This window comes from Acomys minous (assembly GCF_964271855.1).
Source record: "Acomys minous genome assembly, chromosome: 19".
In the NCBI taxonomy this organism is placed as follows: Eukaryota; Metazoa; Chordata; class Mammalia; order Rodentia; family Muridae; genus Acomys; species Acomys minous.
In genome coordinates this window covers 20,508,406-20,532,495 of record NC_140499.1, presented here as the reverse complement: position 1 = coordinate 20,532,495, position 24,090 = coordinate 20,508,406, and the positions used below count along the sequence as shown (strand labels likewise).

General features: G+C 37.7%; 1 protein-coding gene across 3 annotated transcripts in view; it reads left to right on the top strand.

Moving 5' to 3' along the window:
• The window catches only part of SCLT1 (sodium channel and clathrin linker 1), a 140,782-nt gene that overhangs the window by 85,043 nt on the left and 31,649 nt on the right, over positions 1-24,090 (top strand). For 2 of the 3 annotated variants that reach the window (XR_014776753.1, XM_084768866.1), the window contains exons 16-18: positions 540-685; positions 13,449-13,641; positions 18,312-18,508. Coding sequence is in view for 1 of the 3 variants with exons in the window: in XM_084768866.1 (XP_084624992.1) it covers positions 540-685; positions 13,449-13,641; positions 18,312-18,508 (536 nt within the window). In the remaining 2 variants the exon portion in view is untranslated. Of the gene's footprint in view, positions 1-539; positions 686-13,448; positions 13,642-16,583; positions 16,680-18,311; positions 18,509-24,090 lie in introns of those variants that run through there. The other variant, XR_014776754.1, reaches the window with a different exon arrangement.

The following is a 24,090-nucleotide window of genomic DNA, read 5'->3' as shown; positions in this document are numbered from 1 at the left end:
TGCTATAAGAGGACTCCTCGTCTCGATCGAGCTAGAGCCCAACTACCCCTGAGAAAGGGAGCTCCACATCCAGCTACTGTTGCTCAGGTAACCCTTACTTTTGAGTATTTCAGTAGAGAATTATCTAGAAGAATATTCACTAAGTTTTCACCAAATAAGGAAGCCCCTCCCCCTCCGTCTTTCTTCCTTTGATGCTTTAGGGTGAAACTCAGGGCCCTTGTACATGGTTAGCAAGGGCTCTAGCACTGAGCTATATACACAGCCTACCACCAGTTGTGTTTAAATTGGCATTTAAAGCATTTTTTAAAAGCTTCAGCAGCTGTTTTACATTTCTGTATTAGTTGAATAGTTTACATTGAGCATGAGTGATTTCGTTTTTAGCTGTCAGTTTAAAGCATTTTATTTTGTAAATGAATCAAAGGTGTCTTTAAAAATACCTTACAGTAGGAAGAGATGAACAATCATGACTTTACTTCTTAGCATTATTTATTGAGATAAATTTCTTCTTATAAGGTAATGCTTATAAGCCTCTTCCTCAGATTTACCGTGAAGGCAAACAGGATGAAGGTGATTACAGAAAATTAGAAGCAATGCACCAAAGATGCCTTGCTGCAGAGCGTTCAAAAGATGATCTTCAGCTAAGACTAAAGAGTGCAGAAAATAGGATAAAACAACTTGAAATTAAGTAAGTTTTCTTTTGGATTTCTTTGATAACATTTTAAGAATTTATATGGGTTCTGGTGAATTATTTACCTTTTTTATAGAACTTACAAAAGCAACCAAATGTTTTTCATAATTTCTGTTTTTATTGATTCAAATTCTCATACAAAGTAATGCACATAGTGATACCATTTTCATACTCAGGAGTCATAATACTATCTTGTAATTTGTTCCCTTCCCACACTGCTTTCCTCCATGTCTCTTGCCTACCCTATGGTTGATTCCCATCCTATACACTAAATACTACCCCTTTTCAGCTTTTATATCATAAAATTTCTGTAATTCACTCTGACCCTCTCCTTCCCCTAAGATAATCCTCCTAGCACCCTCAGGATTCCATTCCCATCACACACACACACACACACACACACACACACACACACCATATATACACATAGGAATAATTGTCTTTCTGGGTCTTGCTTGCTTGGCTTGGCATAATGATTTCTGGTTGAATCAGTTATCTTGCATGTATCATGATTTTTCTGTATTGCTGAAAAAAATACTACTGTATGTATGTACCACATTTTCATTATCCACTCATCTGTTGAAGAACAACTAGGCTGATTCTGTTTCCTTCCTGGCTTTATGAGCTGAGAATATGCTAGTATCTCGTATCTCCGTTATGTTGATTTAGAACGTGTGTGTGTGTGTGTGTGTGTGTGTGTGTGTGTGTGTGTGTGTGTGTGTACATGTTTATGTATATGTCTCCAAGTTGGATTACATAGTAGGTTTTTTTGGTTTTTTAATTAGGAGACCTCCATACTGATTGCCATAGTGGCTACACAAGTTTATACTCCTACCAGCAGTGACTAAGGCCCTTTTCCCTCATAGCCTTGCCAGCTTTTCTTTTATTTTCTTAGGGTGTGATGGAAATCACAAAACAATGTTTCCCTGATGGCTAAGGTTGTTGAACATTTGTCCATAAATTTACTCTTTGTATTTCTTTTGAGATATATGTGTTTCATTAACCAACTTACTGATCACATGATTGGTTTGTGCTGCTTTGTTGTTTTGTTTCATTTTTCATGTTCTTTTATGTATTCTAGATTTTAATCCTATTGTAGGTAAATTGGCCAACATGTTTTTGCTCAGTCTGAAACCTGGATTTCACTTATAGTTCATTTTGTAGAAGCTTTGTAATGTCATGTAGTCTCTTATGCCAACTCTTATCATAATTCTCTAAGCTAGTATTGTATTTTTCAGATAGTCTTTGCTATGCCTGTATCTTGAGATATCTTCTGTATGTGCTCCCTAAGGATTTTAGACATTAAAGTCTTTGATATTCTTTCAACTGATTTTTGTGCATAGAGAAGGGGACCTAGTTTCCTTCTACTACATGTAAATATCCAGTTTTCCCAGCATCATTTATTGAAGAGGCTTTTTGTTTTGTTTTCTCTTACATTGTTTTTTCTCTAAAGTATGTCAAGAATCAGGTGATGCCAGATGCATAGGTTTATTCCTGGGTTCTCTATTTTTTTTAATCTACATGTCTATTTTTATGCAACTTGATGTTGCTTTTGTTTTGTGATTCTACAATATAACTTGAAGTAAGATACTGTAATACTTCTGGCCTTTTTTCTTTCTTTTTGTTTTTTTAACTTAAGCTATTCAGCATCTTCTGTGCTTCTATGACTTTCAGGATTTTTTTCTTTCTAGCTCTGTGAAGAATGCCATTAGAATTTTTATGAGGATTACCTTGAATCTGTAGGTGACAATAGTAACTCAGTCATTTTTACTATATTAATTCTGTTCATCTATGAGCATGAGAATTTTATCTCTTAGTATCTTCAGTTTCTTCAGAGTTTTAAATTTTCCCATTGTAGAGTTGTTCGGCTTCCTTGCTTAGGTATATTATTAGTAACATTTTTAAAAATGACTTTTCCCTGACACTTTTCTCAGTGTTTGTTATATATTAGTATATTAAAAAGTTACTGGTTTCTTATGTGATTGGGGTGGGAGTGTTGGGTTTTATTTGTTTGTTTTGTTTTGTTTTTCATTAACTTATTTATTTACTTTACATCCTTGTAGGAAGTTCCCCTCCCTCCTCTCCTCCAGGGACCTCCCTCTAACCTCCCTGACTTCCTCCTATGCCCCCCTCTCTTCTCAGAGAAAGAGAACTTCCCATTGATATTGACCCACCTTGGAATATCAAGTAGGACTAGGCGCTTCTTCTTTTGAAGCATAGATCTGTTTCCGTCAGCTGCTAGTTGAAGCCACTCAGATTATTGTTATGCTAGCCTCCTGTCTGCAAGAACAGCAGAATATTATTAATAGTGTCAGTGGTCGGCTTTCTCTCATGGCAAGTGACTCAAGTTCGACCAGTCATGAGTTGGCTGGGTTGAAAGCTCTGAGCATGAGTTAGTGTCGCTCTCCCTTCACTGCAAGACCCACCTGGCTACAGGAGGTAGCCAGGTTCTTTCCCATTCCAACCCACTGCTAGGAGCCTCAGCCAGGGTCTCTATCATAGACTTCTAGGAGCACCCCCATCCCAGAGAAGCACCTTCACCAATTTTGACCCTCTCTCCTCTTTCCCTAACTCTCATCCCCACCCCCATTCCCGCACCCCACACCCTCTCTCATGTAGTTCCCTTGCTCTGTCTACTTCAGATGTCCATTTTATTTAGTGAGATTTAAGCACCTTCCCTTGGACCCACCTTGTTAGCTTCTTTGGGTTTGTGGATTGTATAGAGTGGCTATGCTGTACTTTACGGTTAATATCCATAATGAGTCCATACCATGCTTGTCTTTCTGGGTCTGAGTTACCTCACTCTGGATGATATTTTCTAGTTCCATCCATTTGCCTGCAAATTGCATGATGTGTTTGTTTTTAATAGCTGAGTGGTATCCCATTGTGTAGATGTACCACCTTTTCTTTATCCATTCTTCAGTTGAGAGACATCTAGGTTGTTTCTAGATTCTGGCTATTACGAACAAAGCTGCTATGAACATAGTTAAGCAAATGTCCTTGTTGTATGGTGGAGTATCTTTTGGGTATATGTCCAAGAGTGATATAGCTGGGTTTTAAGGTAGAGCTATTCCCACTTTTCTGAGAAAGTACCAGATTGATTTCCAGAGTAGTTATAAAAACTTGGCAATACCACTAGCAAGTAGAGGAGTATTCTCCTTTCTCTACATCCTCGCCAGCATGTGTGTTACTGAGCTTTTGATCTTAGCCATTCTGACAGGTGTAAGATGGAATCTCAGAGTTGTTTTGATTTGCATCTTCCTGATGACTAAGGACATTGAACATTTAAGTGCTTCACAGCCATTAGAGATTCCTCTGTTGAGAATTCTGTTTAGCTCAGTACCCCATGTTTTTAAATTGGGTTATTTGGTTTGTGCTTAATTTCTTGAGTTCTTTATGTATTTTATATATTAACCCACTGATGGATGTAGGGTTTGTAAAGATCTTTTCCCAATCTGTAGGCTGCTGTCCTGTTAACAGTGTCCTTTGCCTTACAGAAACTTTTCAGTTTCTTGGGGTCCCATTTATTAAATTTTGATCTGTTGGTTTGGATGTTCTGCTCAGGAGTTTGTCTCTTGTGCCAATGAGTTCAAAGCTACTCCCTTTCTCTTCTATTAGATTTAGTGTATCAGTTTTATGTTGATCTTTTATCCACTTGGACTTGTATTTTGTGCAGGGTGATAAATATGGGTCTATTTGTGTTCTTCAACATGCAGACATCTAGTTAGATCAGCACTTTTTTTCCTTTCTTTTTGCTTTCTTTTTCCATTGTATGGTCTTGGCTTCATTGTCCAAAATCAAGTGTCCATAGGTGTGTAGGTTTATTTCTGGGTCTTCAATTCAGTTCCACTGATCGATCTATGCCAATACCATGTTGTTTTTCTTATTATTGCTTTGTAGTACAGCTTGAAATCAGGGATGGTTATACCAACAGAAGGTCTTTTATTGCACAGAATTGTTTTAGCTGTCGTGGGTTCTTTATTTTTCCATATGAATTAAAAATTGATCTTTCAAGGTCTGTAATTTTGATGAGAATTGCATTGAACCTGTAGATTGCTTTTGGTAAGATGGCCATTTTTACTATATTAATCTTAATGATCCATGAATATGGGAGATCTTTCTACCTTCTGATATCTTCTTCAGTTTCTTTCTCAAAGACTTGAAGTTCTTGTCATACAGGTCTTTAACTTGCTTGGTTAGAATTACACCAAGATATTTAACATTATTTATGGCTATTGTGAAGAGTGTTGTTTCCCTAATTTCTTTCTCAGCCAATTTATTGTTTGTATAAAGGAGGGCTGCTGATTTCTTTTTACTTAATTTTGTATCCAGCCACTTTGCTGAAGGTATTTATCAGCTATAGGAATCCTCTGGTAGAATTTTGGGGATCACTTACGTATATTATCATATCATCTGCGAATAGTATGACTTCTTCCTTTCCAATTTGTGTCTCCTTTATCTCCTTTAGCTGTCTTATTGCTCTAGCTATATTGAATAGGTACAGAGAGAGTGGGCAGCCTTGTCTTGTCCCTGAGTTGAGTGGAATTGCTTTAACTTTCTCTCCATTTAATTTTATGTTGGCTGTTGCTTGCTGCATGTTGCCTTTATTGTATTTATGTATACACCGTATATCCCTGGTCTCTATAAAACTTTTAACATGAAGAGGTGTTGGATTTTATCAAAGGATTTTTCAGCATCAAATGAGTTGATTGTGTGGCTTTTTTATTTCCATTTGTTTATATAGTAGATTACATTGATAGATTTTCATGTGTTGAACTATCCCTGCATCCCTGGGATGAACCCTACTTGATCTTGGTGGATAATGTTTTTGATGTGTTCTTGAATTCAGTTTGCGAGTATTTTTTGCACTACAGTTCATAAGAGTTTGGTCTGAAATTCTCTTTCTTTGTTGGGTCTTTGTATGGTTTAGGTATCAGGGTGACTGTGGCCTCATGGAATGAGTTTGGCAATGTTCCTTCTGTTTCTATTTTGTTAAATACTTTGAAGAGTACTGTTATTAGTTCTTCTTTTAAAGTCTAGTAGAATTCTGTGCTAAATCAATCTGGTCCAGGGCTTTTCTTGGTTGGGAGAATTTTAATGACTGCTTCTATAACATATAAGGGTTATTTATCTATTTTAATTACTTATATGATCTTAATTTAACTTTTATAATGATATCAAGATGATCATCCATTTTGTTTAGATATTCCAATTTTGTGGAGTTCAGGACTTTGAAGTAAAACCTAATGATTCTTTGGATTCCCTCAGTATCTCTTATGTCCCCTTTTTCATTTCCGATTTTGTTAATTTGGATACTGTCTCTCTGCCTTTTGGTTACTTAGGCTAAAGATTTGTCTATCTTGTTGATTTTTCTCAAAACACTAGCTCTTGATTTTGTTGATTCTTTGGATTGTTCTCTTTGCTTCAGCCTGCATTGGATTATTTCCTGCCATCTATTCCTCTTAGGTGTGTTTGTTTCTTTTTGTTCTATATCTCTCAGGTGTGCCTTTTAAATTGCTAATATTTCTCCAATTGCTAGTAGGTCTTTCCAATTTCTTTATGAAGAGACTCAATGCTATGAACTTTCCTCTTAGCACTACTTTCATTTTCTCTCGTGAGTTTGGGTATGTTGTGTTTCATATTTATTGATTTTTTTTTAAGAAGTCTTTAATTTCTTCCCTGCCCCAGTGTTCATTGAGTAGAGGATTGTCCAGTTTCCGTGAGTTTGTAGGCTTTCTGTTGCTTCTGTTCTTGTTGTAGTCTAGCGCTAATCCATGGCGATTTTACAAAATACAAGGAGTAATTTCAGTTTTCTTGTATTGGTTGAGGCTTGCTTTGTGACCAACTATGTGGTCAGTTTTGGAGAGTGTTCTGTGAGGTACTGAAAAGGTATATTCTTTTCCGTTTGGGTGAAATGTTCTGTTCATATCCATTAAGTCCATTTGACTCATAATGTTAGTCAGTTTTATTATTTCTCTATTTAGTTTCTGTTGGATGACCTATTGTTGAGAGAACGGTGTTGAAGTCTCCCACTATTAATGTGTGGGGTTAGAGGTGTGATTTACGCTTTAGTAATGTTTCTTTTATGAATGTGGGTGCCCTTGATTTGGGGCATAGATGTTCTGAATTGAGACATCATTTTGATGGGTTTTTCCTTTGATGAGTATGAAGTGTCCTTCCCCATCTCCTTTGATCAATTTTGGTTGAAAGTCTTTTTTTATTAACTATTAGAATGGCTACTTCATCTTGATTCTTGGATCCATTTGCTTGGAACATCTTTTTCCAGCATTTTACTCAGTCTTCCTTTATTGCAAAAATGTGTTTCCTGCATGCAGCACAACGATGCCTCTTTTTTTAATATCCATTCTGTTAGCCTGTGTCATTTTATTGGAGAATTGAGTCCATTGATATTGAGAGATATTAGTGACCAGTGATTGTTTCTGCCTGTTATTTTGATGATGGTGGTGGTGGTGGTGGTGGTGTGTGGGGTGTGTGTGTGTGTGTGTGTGTGTGTGTGTGTGTGTGTGTGTGTGTGTATGTGTGTGTGTGTGTGTCTGTGTCTCCTTTTGTTTTTGCTGGTGTGAAATTATTTCCTGTGTTCTCTTCAGTATGGTTAACCTCCCTGTTTTGAAGGTTCCCTTCCAATATCCTCTGTAGGGTTAGATTTGTGGAACAATATTGTTCAAATTTGGTGTTGTTGTGGAATATCTTGTTTTCTCCATATATGTTCATTGAGAGTTTTGCTGGGTGCAGTAGTCTGGGCTAGCATCTGTGGTTTTCTAGAAACTGTAGGACATCCTTCTAGGTCCTAGTGGATTTTAAAGTCTCTGTTGAGAAGCCTAGTATAATGCTAATAGGTCTGCCTTTACAAATGTTACCTGGCCTTTTTTCTTTGTGGCTTTTAGTAATTTTTCTGTACATTAGTGTTTTGATTGTTATGTGGCAGGAGGATTTTCCATTTGGGTCCAATCATTTGGTGTTCTGTAAGCTTCTTGTACATTTATAGGCTTTCTTTAGGTTGGGGGAAATTTTCTTCTGTGATTTTGTTGAAAGTATTATCTGGACCTTTGAGCTGGGAATGTCCTCTTCTATTGCTATTATTCTTAGGTTTGGTCTTTTCATAGAGTCCCAAATTTTGCTGCATGTTTTCTGTTAGAAACTTTTTAGATTTGACATTTTCTTTGATGCATCAATTTCTTCTGTCATACATTCTACACTTAAGGTTATGTCTTCCATCACCTGTATTCTACTTTTTTGGTGATGCTTCTGTCTATAGTTTTTTTTTTTAGCCTAGGTTTTCCATCTCCAGGATTCCCTCAGTTTGTGTTTTCTGTATTGTTTATTTCCATTTTCAGGTCTTGAACAATTTTATTCATTTCCTTCACCTGCTTGATTGTATTTTCCTGTGTTTCCTTACAGGATTTATTAATTTCCTCTTTAAAAGCCTCTATCGTTTTTTTTAATTTTAATTTTATTAATTTATACTGATGACAGCTCAACTGCTATCCCATCACTTGTATCCTCCCATTCCTCCCTCCCTCCTGCTTTCACCGTATTCCCCTCCCCTAGGTCTAAGACCAAGGGGGACCTCCTCCCCAACTATATGGTCATAGACTATCAAGTCTCATCTTGGTAGCCTGCTTATTCTTTCTTTGAATGCCATCAGTCCTCACCAACACAGGGAAGTGGTCAACTATGGGGCACCAGAGTTCATGTCTGAGTCAGTCCCCGCTCCCCACATAACTGTGGAGACTGTCCTGTGCATTGGGTAAATCAGAGTAGGGGTTCGATGTTTACTACTTGTATTGTCCTTAGTGCAATAGTTTGAGCAGACACATCTGGGCCCCGATCCACCCATCAAGATGCTCTTCTTATAGGTTTCGAGGACCCTCTGGATCCTTCTACATCCCCATCTTCCATATTTCTGTTACCTAGAGTCTCAGTAGGATGTCCTCACATCTATCCCAATCTCCTGGTAAGTGAAGACTATCATGGGACATGCCTTTTGGGCTAGTGTCCAATTATAAGTGAGTATATACCATGTGAATCTTTCTACTTCTGGGTTAACTCACTCAGTATGATCATTTCTAGTTCCATGCATTTGTCCACAAATTTGAGGATTTCCTTGTTTTTAATAGCTGAGTAGTATTCCATAGTGTAAATGTACCACAGATTCTTTATCCATTCTTCGACTGAGGGACATTTAGGCTGTTCCCAGGTTCTGGCTATTATGAATAAGGCTGCTATGAACATGGTTGAGCATATGTCCTTGTTGTGTGGTAGAACATTTTCTGGGTATATTCCAAGGAGCGGAATAGCTGGGTCTTGAGGAAGCCCTATTCCCAGTTTTCTGAGAAAGTGCCAGAAAGATTTCCAAAGTGGTTGTACAAGTTTGCATTCCCACGAGCAATGAATAAGCCTGCATTACCTGGGGCCTGCCAATATCAGAGACAACCAGATGGCTAAAGGCAAGCATACGAATACAGTCAACAAGAGCCAGGGCAATATGGCACCACCAGGGGTCAGCTATCTTACTAAAACAAGACCAGGAGGATATCCTAAAACATTTGAAGCACAAGAAAATGACGTTAAATCCAATCATATGAAAATGATAGAAGCGTTTCTTAGCCATTCGATATTCCTCTGTTGAGAATTCTGTTTAGTTCTGAGCCCCATTTCTCAGTTGGATTATTTGGTTTGATGGTGTTTAATTTCTTGAGTTCTTTATATATTATGGATATTAGACTTTTGTCAGATGTAGGGTTGGTGAAGAGCTTTTCCCAGCTTGTAGGCTGTCTCTTTGTTCTGTTGACAGTGTCTCCTGCCTTACAGAAGCGTCTCAGCCTCATGAGGTCCCATTTATTAATTGTTGACCTTAAGGCCTGGGCTGTGGTGTTCTGTTCAGGAAGTTGTCTCCTGTGCCGATGTGTTCCAGGCTCTTCCCCACTTTTTCATCTAACCGATTAGTGTCTCTGGTTTTATGTTGAGGTGTTTAATCCACTTGGACTTGAGTTTTGTGCATAGTGGTAAATATGGGTCTAATTGCATTTTTCTCCGTGTAGACATCCAGTTAGACCAGCACCATTTGTTGAATATGCTATCCTTCTTTAGTCATCAGAGAAATGCAAATCAAACCGACTCTGAGATTTCATCTTACACCCATCACAATGGCTAAGATCAAAAATTCAAGTGACAACACATGCTAGCAAGGATGTGGAGAAATAGGAACACTCCTTTTGAGTAAATGTCCTTGTTGTATGGTGGAGCATTTTTTTTGGGTATATGCTCAGGAATGGTATAGTTGAGTTTTGAGGTAGAACTATTCCCAATTTTCTGAGAAAGCGCCAGATTGATTTCCAATGTGGTTGGACAAGTTTGCACTCTCACCCGAAATGGAGGAATGTTCCCCTTTATCCACATCCTTGCCAGCTTGTGCTGTCACTTGAGGTTTTTTATTTGCCATTCTGATGTGTGTAAGATGGAATCTCAGAGTCGTTTTGATTTGTATTTTCCTGACGAGTAGGGACGTTTAGCATTTTTTAAGTGTTTCTAGGCTATTTACTATTCCTCTTTTGAGAATTATCGGTTTAGCTCTGTACCCCATATTTTAGTTGGATTATTGGTTTGGTGGTGTTTAATTTCTTGAATTCTTTATATATTTTGTATATTAGCCCTTTGTCAGATGTAGGGTTGGTGAAGATCTTTTCCCTCTGTAGGCTGTTGCTTTGTTCTGTTGACAGTGTCCTTTGCCTTACAGAAGCTTTTCAGTTTCATGAGGTCCCATTTATTAATTGCTGATCTTAGAACCTGGGCTATTAATGTTCTGTTCAGTAAGTTGTCTCCTGTGCCAATGAGTTCTGGGCTCTTCACACTTTTTCTACTTTTTTTCTTTGTAGTGTTGCATAGAATATTCTGTAGATACTTATTTAGCACATTTGATCTCTGGCCTCATATAACTGATGCTTCTTTCTGCATTTTTGTCTTGATGACCTGTCTGTGGATGATCATGGACTTAAAGTCCCTGTTCTTATGCAAGAGTTAGTCTGTACTTTTATATGTAGTAGTTTTGTGAAGCTGCGTGAGCCAACATTCTGCATATATGTGCCTAGAATTAACATCTACTCCTGATAGATCATTGTCTTAATGTGAGTTTATCAATGTGAAGTGTTATTCTTTATTTTTACTAATTTTAATTTGACATGTGCTTAGTCAAAGAGTAGAATAATTGTACCCTTGTGCTTCCTAGTTCTATGTGAGTGAAATGTCTTTTTGCATCCTTTTCATCCTAATTTTGGCTTTTCTTTGCCAATGAAGTATATATTACTTGTAAGTAACAAATGGATTAATTCTAATTTTTAACCCAATATGTTAGTTTGTCTTCAAGTGTATTGGTATTTATTAAGATGCATAGTTGATATAAAAAGTCTTTCTAGTATTCTTGACATACATGGATTCTTTTTCCACAAATATAAACAGAAGACAGCATTCTTAGACATGTGTATTATGTGTCTTAGTTACTGTCCTGTTGCTGTAATGAGACTCTGTGACTAAGGCAACTTATAAACGAAAGCATTTAATTGGGGGCTTGCTTATAGTTTCAGAGGGTTAAGTTAATGATTGTCATCATGAGTACTGATCTTAGAACCTGGCAGCAGTAGCTAAGTACTTAACTCCAGATTGGCAGACAGGATCCAGAGTGAGAATTAAGTGGGCCTGGTGGGCTTTTGAAACCTCAAAGCACACCCCCCATGACACACCTCTCCAACAAGTCAACACACCTCCTAATCCCTCCGACACAATTCTGCCAATTAAGGACTAAGCATTCAAATGTATTAGCCTATGGGAAACATTCTCACTAAAGCCACCACTTTGTTACGATGCTTCTTTTCTTTGTGGGTTCTTAAAAATTTTGGAATGAAAATGTATCTGAAAGGTTTTCCATTTTGCTTACCTTCCATTCTAATTCTGTGTGACCTCGTTCTCACTGTTTGTTTTCATATGTTTCATGTGGCTTGTGAGCAACAGGTGAGAAGCCTTTTCCTGTTTCTCACATGTAAAAGCATCCCTTTAGAATTTTAAATGTTCCGTAAAAGACAAGGGCTGGTCTGTCTTTATATTAGTAGACTTCTTCCTGGTGTCAGTTCTTTGGCTTTGTGACAAAATAGGAAATCTGAAAGCTTCCAGATTCTCTCCACAGCCATGTGCTTCTCTCCAGCATCATTTCTTATGTACATGGGATAGCAGTGAGAGCTTTCCATAACCTCCCCTATATAGCACCTTTTCCTCCAGTTTTTCTTTTCCACGTATCCTCAGGGTATACTTGTTAAATGTTTGCTCACTTCATTCAGAGAATTTTTGGAGTGTGCATTCTCTTGCCCCGTTCCACTTTCAGAAACAATAGCTTTGGTGTGTCTCAAGTCTCCATTACTCTCTATTGGTATCTCATTTCTCTGTGGTGGTGGTGGTGGGGGTGGGACCTTGTGGACTTCTGTTTGGAGGCACAAACATGGTTGTTTCTGTTGCTACTAATGTCTTTTTATGACCAATGCCTGCAGACACCGTTTCATTTGGGAAGTTAATTATTGGAACTTTCCTATTTAAAAAGAACACATAGCTATACAAGTTATAGGAGTGAATGATTTTTATATAGAACTTAAAACTTAGGAGAATCTGAAAAACTAGAAAAGCAAAAGTCTAAAGTGGACAGAAATCAAGTTCAGAGCCAGTTACAGCCACTGGGGAAGTTAGGGTTGAAAGAGGACCGTTAAAGTGGTGGCCTGTGGTAGTAAAGCTATAATCAGGTGAAAACTCTTTGTGTGTATTAAGAAGTTCTCTCCTTATAAATTACCTTTAACAAATAGTTGAGTTGTTTTGGTGTTTTTATTTTGAGACTAGGTCTTATGCTACAGCTTATGCTAGCCTGGAATTTAATACGTAGTCCATGCTGGCTTCAAACTTTAGGCAGTCCTCTTGCCTCAGGCTCCCATGCGCTGGGATTACAAACATACAAACAGCATGCCCACCAATAGTTTTATTAAGCCATAACAATATTAGTAGCATTTACATAGTCTCTGTGACAAAGACGAGCGTATGTTCAGAGTGATTGCTTATCTGGAATGGAAAGATGGAAATTTCAGAAAATAGGAATGAAAATGATGAGTATATTGATTGAAACATAAATGTTTAAAGAATACTTGAGCTGATAGTCCATGGCTGAGAAAATAAAAGAAACAACCTATTAACTTGTGGTATAACAAGCTTAGAGATCTGGGATTTCTAAAGCTCAGTTCTAAGGCATATAACAGGAAATATGCAGATTGATTTTCCTTTAATATTTAGGCACTCGCTGTTGTGTTCTCCTGTGGCCCTAACATTAAGTAAAAGTTGGACTAGCAGCTACTTTCTCTGTTACTATCAACTTCACGTAGTTCTTTTGGTGCAGCAATTTTGTTAGGAAAAGTCTGAAAGAAATTTCACATTGATTTTTCAAATGAGTAATAGCAAGTAGGCTTGTCCATCCTTATTTAAAATTGTAAAATTAAATGGATTTTCTTGGAATTACATATATTTTGAAAACACATTAGTCTAAAGTAAAAACAGGGCTGTGACTATATTTAGCCATGGGCTAAATTCCCAGCACCATGCTGAAATGAAAAGCAGTAACTGAGAATAAAGAAGAAAACAGAAGTCTGAACTGTTAAGTATACACATATTGATCTTTTGTGTTTTGTTTCATTTATTTAAAAACAAAACAAAACAGTTCCTCAGAAGAAATATCACGTTCCCATGAAATGATCCAGAAACTTCAAACTGCACTGGAGTCTGAAAGGGAGAGCTGTGGCTCTGTCAGTGAGCAAAGGCTGAAGCTTCAGGAAGAAAATGAGCAACTGCACAAGCAGACCGAGGACTTGAGAAAGATTGCTCTGGATGCCCAGAAAAAGGCCAAACTAAAGGTATTTTCAAAATTCGCTCTTGGTGAAATCAAGAGTATTCATTAAAATCCTAGTAAAACATTTTCAGGTTGTGCGCATGTGAGTGAGTGTACGTGTGTGTGTGTGTGTGTGTGTGTGTGTGTGTGTGTGTGTGTGTGTGTGTGTTCTTTATCCATTCATCAGTAGACAGACACTAGGCTAATGACATGGCTTGGCTATTGTGATGAACACAGCTATGCAGGTGTCTCTGTATTATGCTGATTAGGCATGTGTGTGTACCTTCTCATCAGATACCAAGAAGCGATAGTTCAAAGTGCTAACTAATGGAACTTATCAAGCGTTCTTGAATGTGATTGTTTTTTCTAGATACACACATTTTTTAAAAAAAAAAAAAAAAAGCAACTTAAGCAGCACAAGCAGAACTGTAGCTTACCCAGCTTTACAGCCTGCCATCCTTTCCTTCATTAGCTTCCTGTACACTGTTTCTTCAAAACCAGTTAAGAGGATATGACATGAGTTTGCTCAGAGAGTCCCTCCTAGCTAGTCTAGAAGCAGCACCAAGAAGAATGCAAACTGGAGATTAATCCTTACCTTTTATTTTCTCTCCCTTTTCTCTTCCTTTACTCTGTGATAATCCATTTAAGGCACTTCTAAAAACACACAGCATTCCATCAGCATCTCATTTACCTTCATCCATTCCACTATATTTTTGTAGAATATGGCACTAGCTTTTTAACTTCATCTTCCAGGCTTACAGTAAAGATGTAAAGTACTGGTGTTCACTTGGCTTATTGCTGCTTCAAGTGGTCATAAGATGTTGTGTTCTGACCTAATTTCTATCAACATGCTATTATTGACTGTCTTCTATTGTAGGTATCTAGGGCTGTAGGCATTCATAAGAGTATGAAATCTGAAATGAAAAATAATGATGTGTCTTATACACATACTTCTCCTTTCTAAAATATAGAAAAGAACTATATTGCCAGATATCACTATAAAGCTGTAGTAATAAGACAGTATTATCAACATCAGAATAATCTTATATTGATCAAAAGCACAAAATAAAGTCAAGAAATAAATTTCATTTTAATGATGACCAAGTTTTGTAGCAGAAACACACTGGTTCAAAAGGAAAGTAGTTATCTTTATAATTATAATATTAGAGCAATTAGATCCATATTTTAAAACTAAAGCTTGAATTCTTTCATTACTCCATGTATGCAAAGTAGTTTGTAATGCCTTACAGACTTAAAAATAAAATATATGAGCCAAAGAGATGGCTCAGTGGTTGAGAGTGCATACTACTATGACAGAACATTTGGATTCAGTCCCCAGCACTCATAATCATCTGATTGTATAAATAGTGATGTTCGTGTAGTAGGATAAATACAAGCAGTGCACAACAATGTGTGTTATAAGCAGTGCTGGATATATCTCAGAGACATAATGTTAAAGAAGGTAGTCATATAAAAAGCCTTATTTTATTCATCATCTGAAAATGAAGGATAAGTATAATTGCTCATAAGGATATGATCAGAAGAGGAGCTGTTGTGTAGGTGAGTGAATACTGAAGGCAAGGGCACATGAGGAGTCTTCCCAGGTTATCTAAATCTGGGCAATGAGTTTGTTTTGTTGTTATATGGCAAAAACTGAACTGTGTACTTAAAAATTACACATAGGAAAGCAGGAGGCTCATGGATTTTGAGGCCTGCCTGGTTACATTAATAAGTTATGGGTAGTCTGGGTCTTGGTCAGGGTTATTATATAGCAAGAACCTAACTAAAAAATAAGAAAAGGAAAAAAAACGTACACTCTTCAAGGTCGATGGTTTTTAACCTGTGGGTTACAACTCCCAGAGCGGTCGCATATCAGATATTTGCTTGATAGTTCATAGCAGTAGCAAAATGACAGTTATGAAATAGCAGTGAGATAGTTTTATGGTAGGGGTCACCGTAACTTGAGGTACTGTATTAGCAGGTCTCAGCGTAAGTTAAGAAAGTTGGGAACTGCTGCCCTAGGTGAAGCTAAATCTTGACAGACAAAGATAGACAAAGTCACTCTGAAAACTGGAAGATGAGGACAGGAGTATTTATAAACTTCTGTATATGTTTTAAGAAAAATCCCACACTAAATATTTTCATATGTTTTAAATCTACTCATAAAACTTAATTCTATATGGGAAATATGAGTAGGAAACATAGGTAAGTATTTAAAAGGAGAGATACAACTTTTACAAAACAAGAACAATTGAGAAAATTGACAATAATGGTAGATTTAAGTATATAAAATATTTAAAACTACTTTTAAATTTAAAACAGTATCTAAAGAGTTCACAAATATAGAAAAAGTAAGAACTGATAGTCACTGCTAATTAACTGCTGAGTTGCAATGCCAGTAACTATGCAGCTAAACTCATAAGCAGCACAATTTTATAGCCTAAATTGAGGCATAAGAAGTAATGAAAATATTTCATAATTAATAATTCATCTCAACATCACTGTAATAACAAATTAGAAACTGCCATGCATTTATATTTCTAAATAAAGTTTAAGTTGATAGACAGTAATGCTTTCCAGGCTGTAATTGCTGCTTTAAAAAGTCATCAATCAACAGTTATGTAGAAGTTATTTCTGCCTGTAGGATTTCAGGGACCCTGACATTGGTCTCAATACTTTTATTTTTCATAGTTTCACAATATATATATATATATATATGTCTGGGTTTTATTGTTTGTGCTAGGAAGGGAGTAGAATGAGTGGACTTACTACCCTACCCTGGCACTACATTTGATCATCTTTAACATTTCAGGATCGTAACTGGTGTGTTTTGAAAAACAAAAAAATGATTTTTTAAAGCTTATTTATCCCAATACATCTCAACTAAATTGCATATAACGATAGAAAAATCATTGGTGATGAAGAGATAGTACATCTTAACTAATTAGTTGTAATTCTATCTTATAGAAAAGGCAGGCTTTCAGAAATTGGCTGATTCTTTGACAGTGTAGGAACCCTGGAAAAGAGTATGACCCTCAGTGGATAAACTGAAAACATCCAGAGGTAAAGCCAATGAGATAGTGGGTGGTCATTTGACTGCACATTACAATTTATTATGTGAGGTTGTTTAACCCTAAAACAGCTGCATTCTTTTCCTTACTAGCTTTCTCCGTGTTGATAATATTTTTCTTTCTATTAAGGCTCTTCACTTGTGAATACTTTCTAATTTTTTTAAGTCAATTAGTTCCAGTAGTCCTACTTCCTATTTGTGTGGCTATTTCTCTGTAGATGAAAATTACAAGTGATAAAGGAAGGATATCACTTACTCTCTTTTTCTATCCATCATTCTGAACATTGCCATAAGTGGAAAATTTTCTATAGGAAGTCCAGTTGTGGTCCCTTAGCCTCCAACTTCAACACAGATCGCACAGTTTATACCCGACATTATATTACCTAAACAAGTCTGGAGGTTGTTTGAACATTGGGTTTTTATACCAAAAGGCTTTATTTCCAGAGTCAGCAAATATATCCTGAAAGCCTATAGTCTAGAAACTAAAGATGCAGAGGTAAATGCAATGTTCTGCTCATCCCTAGAAGCTTCTGGTTCTTGTGACAATAGACCAGCTTGAACATAGTTACAAATTAATAAGTTGCTCTTTAGGGAAAGCATGGGGTACTGAGCAAGCTTATAAGAAATCACCTGACTCAGTCTAGGTAGTAGCCAAATTTCCCGAAAAAAACAGTAATTGAACTGGGTTCTAAACATCAAATAGAAATACTTAAGTAGAGGGGAGTGGTTATTCCAGACAAATGGAACATGGAGCCAGCACCACATGTGCTGGTATCGGGGAAGAGACTAGTAGCATGGCACTGTCCTGGGCAACTATCAATTTACTGACAAAAGTGAGCTGAGTAGGAAGATAACATTCTGAAACTGCATGGACCAATTCCTGTGTGGAACATCTCACTGAGAGAGATTGGGCTTTTTGTTATCTAAATAATACTTAAAACCATGGCTTCCCTGAAGGAAGTGAAGACTGAGACACAGGAAAAGGAGACAAACTTCGAGTGCAAAGCTGCAGAATCTAGTAATTTTGAAATATTAGCAGCAGGACAGGGAGCCAGAGCAGAACACAGAATTAAGTTCATGATTGTTTTTAATTGGCCTGTATTAATAAAAATCTTAAATTTTATTGTTTACTGTTTGAGAAAGCATATTTAAGAGTTTTAGATCAGCCGGGTGGTCGTGGCACACACCTTTAATCCCAGCACTTGGGAGGCAGAGGTAGGTGGATTGCTATGAGTTTGAGGCTAGCCTGGTCTACAAAGCAAGTCCAGGACAGCCAAGGCTACACAGAGAAACCCTGTCTCAAAAAAAACAAAAACAAACAAACAAAAAAATTTTTTTTAAAGTTTTAGATCAAATGACAAGAGTCTTACCATAAATATTGTTGAAGTTGTTTAGTGTTTTTTTTTTATTCCTACTGGCATTTTGTGATGGGGAAAGTGTTGCGTTTTCATAATATATAAAGTTTCATTTTTGATGGAGACAGATTATAAACTTAACTCCTTATGTGGATGCCCCACCCAAAGGTTTCTGAATCCCATAAGCACAGTAGATGCTTTTGCATATGGCATTGGCTGACACAGCTCCTAGAATCCTGAGAGGAAAATAACTATTCCTTTACTCCTTAGGTCAGTGCAATGGAGCATCAGTTCTCAATAAAGGAGCATGGGTTTGAAGTCCAGTTGAGAGAGATGGAGGACAGTAACCGGAATTCCATTGTTGAACTGAGGCATCTTTTGGCAGCTCAACAAAAGGCGGCCAATAGGTGGAAAGAAGAAACAAAGAAACTTACTGAAAGTACAGAAATGAGGATCAGCAGTCTAAAGTAGGTTCACTGTTAATAGTTGCTTGATAATTTTTTTCAGACCAGCAATACAAAGTAAGTCCACTAATAATAATTGTTTAACAATTGATGTTTTACAAAAGAAATGGTTTAAACCTATAGTTTAATGTTCTGCTCTATTTATTTTTAATATATGGCTATGAAGAGTGGATGATAGCTCACTTAGTAAAGTACTAGCAAGCATGGGGACCTGATTTGATCCCCAAAACCCATGTTAATAAAATAAAATAAAACTAGTTATAGTGTCATATGCTTGTAATGACCAAGTAAAATGGCTCACTGGGCAGCCTACATACTTAGTTCTCAGTTCCTAATCAGTGAGAGACTCTTTTAAAAAAAGAAAAATAGATGACACCTATGGTTTCCCCTTTGCCTGCACACACAAACACATAGAAACATGTATATACACACACCAAAAGAGTGTAAGTCTGGATGTTATATTTTTATTCAGAAAATATTTACTTAAGTGCTATAAGATATTAAGCTTATGGCCAAGGGGATGGCTCAGTGGCTAAAGTGCTTGCTGCACAATCATGACAATCCAAATTCAGATCCCCAGCGTCCAGGTAAACAGCTAAGCAGAGTGGTGCACACAAGCACCAAGGATCCTCCAGCCAGCCTGGCCAAATCAGTACCCTCCAGGTTCACCGAGAGATGCAGAGTAATTGAGGAAGGCATCAGATGTTGACCTCTGGCCTCTGCGTGGACACATACCTACATGCAGAACCACACATGTGTACACCACACACACACAAACAACAGAAAGAGAAAGTTAGCATTATCAATCAAAATAAACACCTTGGTTTTTTGTTTTTGTTTTAACCCTGTGAATATTCCACATAATACAGTAGTTAGGAGAAGACAATGAAGTATAAAATCGTACATGCAACTTTTAAAATCCATTTGGGCTATAAAGTCTAAAATGTTTATTTATTCTTTGGCCCTTTAAGAAAGTTTTTTATGGATTAGTGACATGGTTCAGTAGGTAAAGATGCTTGTGTGCAAGCCCAGCAACTTAAGTTCCATCCCCCTGAATTCACAGAAAGATGGGAAAAGAGAACTGACTCCACATGTGAGTTTCAGTGTAACCACCAAACTAGGAACTAGTCCACTCTGTGGGTAGAGAAGACAGTTTATTGGAGGACAGACTATCAGACTGCCGTGGAGGGTAGAGAACAACAGCATCTCAGTGGGAAGGGCCTTGTCAGTTTTATTGGTGCGGTTTTATTTATAGCATCAGGAGGTGGTGTGCTGGCCAGAACAGCCTAGGATCTAGCGTGGGGCCTTTGACTGATGCAGGCTGTTCAGGTTAATTGGGAACTCAATGTACTTTACCCAGAATTGACTGCTGAGAGTGGAGAAGGGAAGTAGTGGCTTTCCTCAACAGAGACATGCCTCATGGGATTCCTGAGGAATGCTGAGTTTAGGTTTCTGCTTGCCTAATAAAAATCCTTCTGTTTACCTGGTAAGAGTTTGGCCTGGATTGGGTCCTAGGCCATCATCCTAAGACATTGTCAGTAGCACTGCCATTTGGGGGGGGGGGGCAGGGGCTGCTTTGTGACCTAGCACCATAAATTTGTCCTCTGACCTCCACACATACTGTGGCACATACACACACAGAGTAAATCATTTTTAAAGAAAGGTTTCTGGTGACTTCTCAGAAAGAGCATGAGATTTTTCCAGGGGCCTGGAGTACTCAAGAGCTTCAAGATGAAATGTTGAATTTCTGTCTATCACTTAAAAGTTATAAAATGGACTGCAGCAAACAGACTATAAAGGGTAGAGTGCAAAGATAAAGAAAAAGACCCATTTTATAATAGCCCACAGAGAAAAAGGTGTGGGATGAGTGGGGTTTTAGTTGGTTTCTTGGTTGATTGATTTGGTTTGGGTTGGTTTTTTTTTTCTTGTTTTGGAGTGGAGGATGGTATGTGAATGTTTCTGTTTGAGTGGGGCTAGTAATAGATAACACATGCCTGTATGCCTTTGGAGACCAAAACTTGACATTGGTCTCTTTCTCAATTACTCTTTAATTTGTTCTTGAGACGGGGTCACTGAACCTAGAGCTATTTTAACTAAGTTAGTTGGCCAGGGTGCTTCAGTAATTTTCTTGTCTGCCTGCTTGCTCTGGGTTTACAGATGCACAGTCACACCTTGCTCTTAGTAGGCTGCACTGATCCAAATTCAGATCCTCCTGCTTGTACAGTAAGCACCTACTCACTAAGCCATCTTCCCAACCACAGGAATAAGTTTTAAAAGACTGAAAAATAACCAAAATTTGCTTTGGGTCTTCTTGAGTATGAGCTTGCCAATAGACATTTAAGTCAGGCTATTAACTTGTTAACTGTACTTAAAAGTGTGACATCAGAGGAAGGATTGCAACAAAAGCTATAAAGATGAGAATCATTGATATACACATTATGTTTAAAGTCATACAGTGAGAATATTGTGAGTGTGCTACGCAAGAAACATAAACACATTTGTATCTTTCCACAATGCCAGAATTTATTAACAGTAAATTCACAAATAATTTTACTTTCATTGGCTACAATTTATCAGATAATTCTTATTTCCTTTGGTAACGGGCCATTGACAATCACAGGGTATTTTATTCCAGTCTTCACTATTATCATTAACTCTCAGATCACAGCTTAGACGTGAGTGTGAGTGTGTGAGTGTGTGTGTGTGTGTGTGTGTGTGTGTGTGTGTGTGTGTACAGAGATTAAATATTACTAAAAAAGGTTTAATGAGGCCATAGAGCTCAAAGGCCTTTCTAGAGGCAGTGAGCTGGTACACATAAAAAGGTGTATACAGCAGGTATTAGATATTAACTAGCCCATTTGGAGAGCTGCAAGAGGCACAGAGCCCTTCGAATTCAGGGTCAAGCAGAGCTACATACACAGAGAACCTTTAAAGCCAAGACTGGTTCAGAGGTATGGGTGATTAGATAGATAAATAGGACAGGGCTCAAATGGGTTGCATTCAGCAGCAAGACTGAGACCCAGAGACAGTTAGGAGCTCTCTGCCTGTGAATCCTGTGACACACACAGATATACACACACTACAAGCATGAGTGCTGAAATGGCAGACCATGAGGTCATCGACATCTCCATGTTTAGTGTCCTTTTCTTTTAATACAGATGAGGGTGTTGCACCCATTGTTGGTCTGGTGTATTGTGATAAATTATCATCCATGGTTTGGTTTGGTTTTGCTTTGTTTGACAAGGTTTTAATGCAACTCTATGCCATATATTTTTACTAGTGTACTTTGATAAGTTTATGGGATGTGTCTTTTTTACTTAAAGGAGTAAATTATTCAGCATGACTCATAAGTAAGGCATATGAGGGGTATGGATTCAAGTATGATTCACCTTTTCCCTGAGAGAAAACCTCTGGGACCTCAAGTCAATGATAGGATGTCTCTACTACACGCACCCCTTTCTCTGAATTACAGCAAAAACCACATCCTAAGTGTGAAACATGGTAAATGCCCTCCATAGCAGAGGGAGTGCTAGCTCCAGTGTTTGCTTATTTTTTATAATTGTTAGTTTTGTCTCATTCAGGCATCATTTTAGCACTTTTTTTTTGTTTTAATAATGTTGTGTTGATTTTTAAAAAGGTTGATTAATCTGTATCATTTACTGTGATTTTATGGATTCAAACATATCTTACAAATATTACACCACACAGAAACTCACAGCTGGTCAAAGTGCAGAGACTATGTGTCTGTGGAGTACTCAGCCATGAGTGGGACATCTGCATTCCAGCAAGGCTCAGGGAACATGAAAGAGGGCCAGGGCTAGACAGGTGTGGTGGTTTGAACAAGAGTGGCTCTGATAGGCGTGTATATTTGAATGCTTGGTCTCCTTGAATGCTTGGTCTCCAGGCAGTAGCATTAATATATATATATATATATTATATATGCAGGCTTTGGCCCTATTTGAAGAAGTGTGTCCTTAGGAATAGGCTTTGAGGTCTTAAAAGCCCATGACAAACCCAGAGTATCTCTTCCTGCTGTCTGCAGATCCAGATCCAGATCAGATCCAGATCCAGATCTAGAGCTCTGAGCTCCTTCTCCAGCACCATGTCTGCCTGTATGCCACCTTGCTCCCCACCATGATGATAATAGACTAAATCTCAAAAACTGTAGCAGGCCCTCATTAGACGCTTTCCTTTAGGAGAGTTGCTGTGGTCATGGTGTCTCTTTACTGCAATAGAACACTAAGACAACAGGCTCTTCTGAGTATGACAGGACTTATGAAGTCCTGCAGCTGTGATTGTCTACTTAAAATTAAGCCAGTCAACATCCCAACATGGGGGGCATGACCCCCTCTTCTTAAGGGGAGGAAGAGGCTACACACCAGTGGATGTTCCCACTCCTGTACATCTGTGGGTAGCACAAATTGGATCAGTGTGTTACTTTTCAAAACAGAGGACATGAATTTGGGAAGTGGGGTGGAGTTGATCAAATACATTATGTGCAGGTATGAAATTCCCAAACAATCAGTAAAAATAATAATTTTTTTAAAAATACTTTGTTTTATTTAGCACAGTGGTTCATTTGTCTTGCTCCAAACTGAATGTTAATTGATCATGTGGCCAGCCAGTGGCAGCATCTTGAAAGTTAAAATAGACTGTAGCTACAGAATATCATCAGAATTACTATGGTGAATTAATACAAGTCATTTAAACTAATGTTGCATGTATTGTGCCACATTGCTTTTAATTAAGGAGCATTTTATAGTTAGTTGATCTTACTTGATCTTTCTTGACTGTAAAATGTTAATGTGATCTTATAATTTAAGTGTTTACCTTGTGTGACATATGGTGAAGCCAGATGCAGATCTGGGAAGAAAAAAAAATATTTTTTTTTTCATTTCGTTATACTCAGCTTTTGAATGAGCACAGCACACCACATAGGACTTCAGAGGTTTAAAATCCTGTCACTGTCCTCAGTTGCTCTTTCTGCTTTCCTGCTTTCTGCTTTGCGTTCTATATGTGAGCTCTTTCTGCTGCAGTCACAATGCCTGCCTGCTGCCACACCTCCCCAACATGATGGTGATAGACTTTCATCCCTCTGAAATCCTAAGCTCAGATAAACTCTTCCTTCTACAAGTTGCCTTGGTCATGGTGTCTTACCAAAGCAATAGAAACGTAACTAATACAATCATTTCAATTGCTGTTTCACTGAGAAAAGAGAAGCCATGAAAAGAGGATTGCAGTTTGCTTTGCCACATTTACATTCTTTGTATCTGCTCCCTTCTTCCCTGCTGTCACAGTGGCCCCAATGCAGGCCAACCTCTCCAGCCATCCCTAGATTTCATTCCTGTTTAGTTACACTGCCTCATTCTTGTAGTCCCAATTAAATAGAAAGAAGCTTTTAAAAATCAATTTTCCATAAAAATAGAATGTTTAGCATAGCGTCAAAAGCTGCTAAGTACACTCAGAAGTAAGTAGAAATACACCATGAAATAAGCAATGTAAGACAAACTAACCAATGTTCCAAGGAACAACCCTTCTTAGACGGGATCTTGGCCTAAAATTTTATTTGACTAACCACATTTGCT